Source organism: Otolemur garnettii, unplaced genomic scaffold (genome assembly GCF_000181295.1).
Source record: "Otolemur garnettii isolate 467f Iridium unplaced genomic scaffold, OtoGar3 scaffold00021, whole genome shotgun sequence".
Taxonomy (NCBI): Eukaryota; Metazoa; Chordata; class Mammalia; order Primates; family Galagidae; genus Otolemur; species Otolemur garnettii.
In genome coordinates, this window is record NW_003852416.1 from 2,450,315 (window position 1) to 2,452,164 (window position 1,850).

A 1,850-nucleotide genomic window follows, 5' to 3' on the forward strand; every position below is an offset into this window, starting at 1 on the left:
CCCACAAAAAATCTATAATTCTTAGGAAAAATATATATATTGATAAAAAAGTCTAACAAATATTTTACACGTAGAATATGACTTGAAAGAGATTGTGATTACTTTTTTTACTTCTATTAATTATATGTTTCTCAAGGAAAAAAAATTAAGTAATAGTGATACTTGAACTGTCAATTCCTAAACAGAACATAAGGTATAGCTCTTGCTTGATATATTCAAAATATGATTAACATTTTAGAAAGAAAAGAAATTTGAACAGCTATTACATTAAAAAACAGTTAACTAAAATATCCTCTATCTCATTTTCCATGTATGCATATGAATTTACATAACTTACCTCAAATACCCAATACTCAACTATCAAGGAGAATTATCACAAGAAATTAATTATATAAAACAACATTAATTGCCAGTTAGAGGACTAATACATTTCATGACACTTCTGCCATTTCTGTTTTATATTTATTTTTAGAAATCAGAGGTTAATTTCAAGCCTTTTACTCAATATTAATTTGAAAATGACCATATGCTTAGCACCTGTTGTCAATAATATCCTAGCAGCCTAAATTCTTTTGAAGGTATGGTACAATTACTTATCAGATCTGTGACGTACTTTTGAAAAACATATTCTATCTTTGGACATGGAGGCCACAATGAGTACCCATGAACAATGGCACCGTTTAAAAAGTGGTCTTGGCTCCACGCCAAGTTGGAGGAGGTTGCTGTGAGCGTGATGCCACAGCACTCTACCCAGGGGGACAGCTTGAGGCTCCATCTCAAAAAAAAAAAAAAGTGGTCTTTGTGAACAGCTCCAAGAAAAGCTGTGTTGAAGACAAAGTCAGTCCCACTGTGAGTGGTGTTACATAAGGCTCCAATGATACACAACCTTCTTTTTTTAAAGAAAAGTCAAAGGAATAAAGCACACATACCTCTAGTTTTTCACTGAACTCCTCTGTATAGGGAATAAATCTGCTATCTGTGTCCCCCTTGTAAAACCATGTACAGCGTCTCACTTCAGCCGGCTCCTCTTCCCAGTAGACAGCTTTCCTTACACGGTCATAGAGGTGCACATCATAGCGCCCTCCATCCGTACCTAAGACCACACTCTCAGGGTCCGGCTGGACTAGAGAAGAAAATCAACACTTTACCCAACTGTTAAAGAAATATTTAAAAATAGTATACAATGAATATAATAACTAGTCAATCTTTACAGGCAAAAAACTAAGTTCATTTTTACTTAAAAACAGACTATTAGGATTAATCTATGCAGCTCAAAATTATAACTCTTCTTAAGTAAAAATGTAACAGCCAGAGCAAACTTTAAATACATAATCATAAAAAAATTCAAATACTGGTAGAGTTTTCATTTTAATCAAAGCAATAACATCTACATAAAGGAATGCTCCATAAAGTATGTTTCTAAAGGATACAAACAGGTGGTTCTTTTGAGTCTCATGATCAAATAACATCAAGATAAACAAAGAAATATAGTTCTACCCTTCTACACTTCTGAGAGCCTTACCATATGCCTGCACATCATCAGTCTCAAGGGTGGATGTAGTGAGCAGCATTTCTTAAACTTTTTTCACAGAGCATCTCAAGAATTAATAAAGAGTTCTACAGAAAAGGCCAGGTGCGGTAGCTCACTCCTGTAATCCTAATACTCTGGGAAGCCAAGGCGGGTGGACTGCCTGAGCTCACAAGTTCAAGACCAGCCTGAGCCAAAGGGAGATCCATCTCTACTAAAAGTAGAAAAACTGAGGCAAGAGGATTGCTTAAGCCCAAGAGTTGGAGGTTGCTGTGAGCTATAATACCGCAGTGCTCTACCCAGGGTGACAGCTTGAAACGCT

General features: G+C 35.8%; 1 protein-coding gene across 1 annotated transcript in view; it reads right to left on the reverse strand.

Moving 5' to 3' along the window:
- The window catches only part of SEC23IP (SEC23 interacting protein), a 53,720-nt gene that overhangs the window by 40,374 nt on the left and 11,496 nt on the right, over positions 1–1,850 (reverse strand). Inside the window, exon 3 of the mRNA XM_023511765.1 lies at positions 930–1,127. Coding sequence (XP_023367533.1) covers positions 930–1,127 — 198 coding nt within the window. The remainder of the gene's footprint in view (positions 1–929; positions 1,128–1,850) is intronic.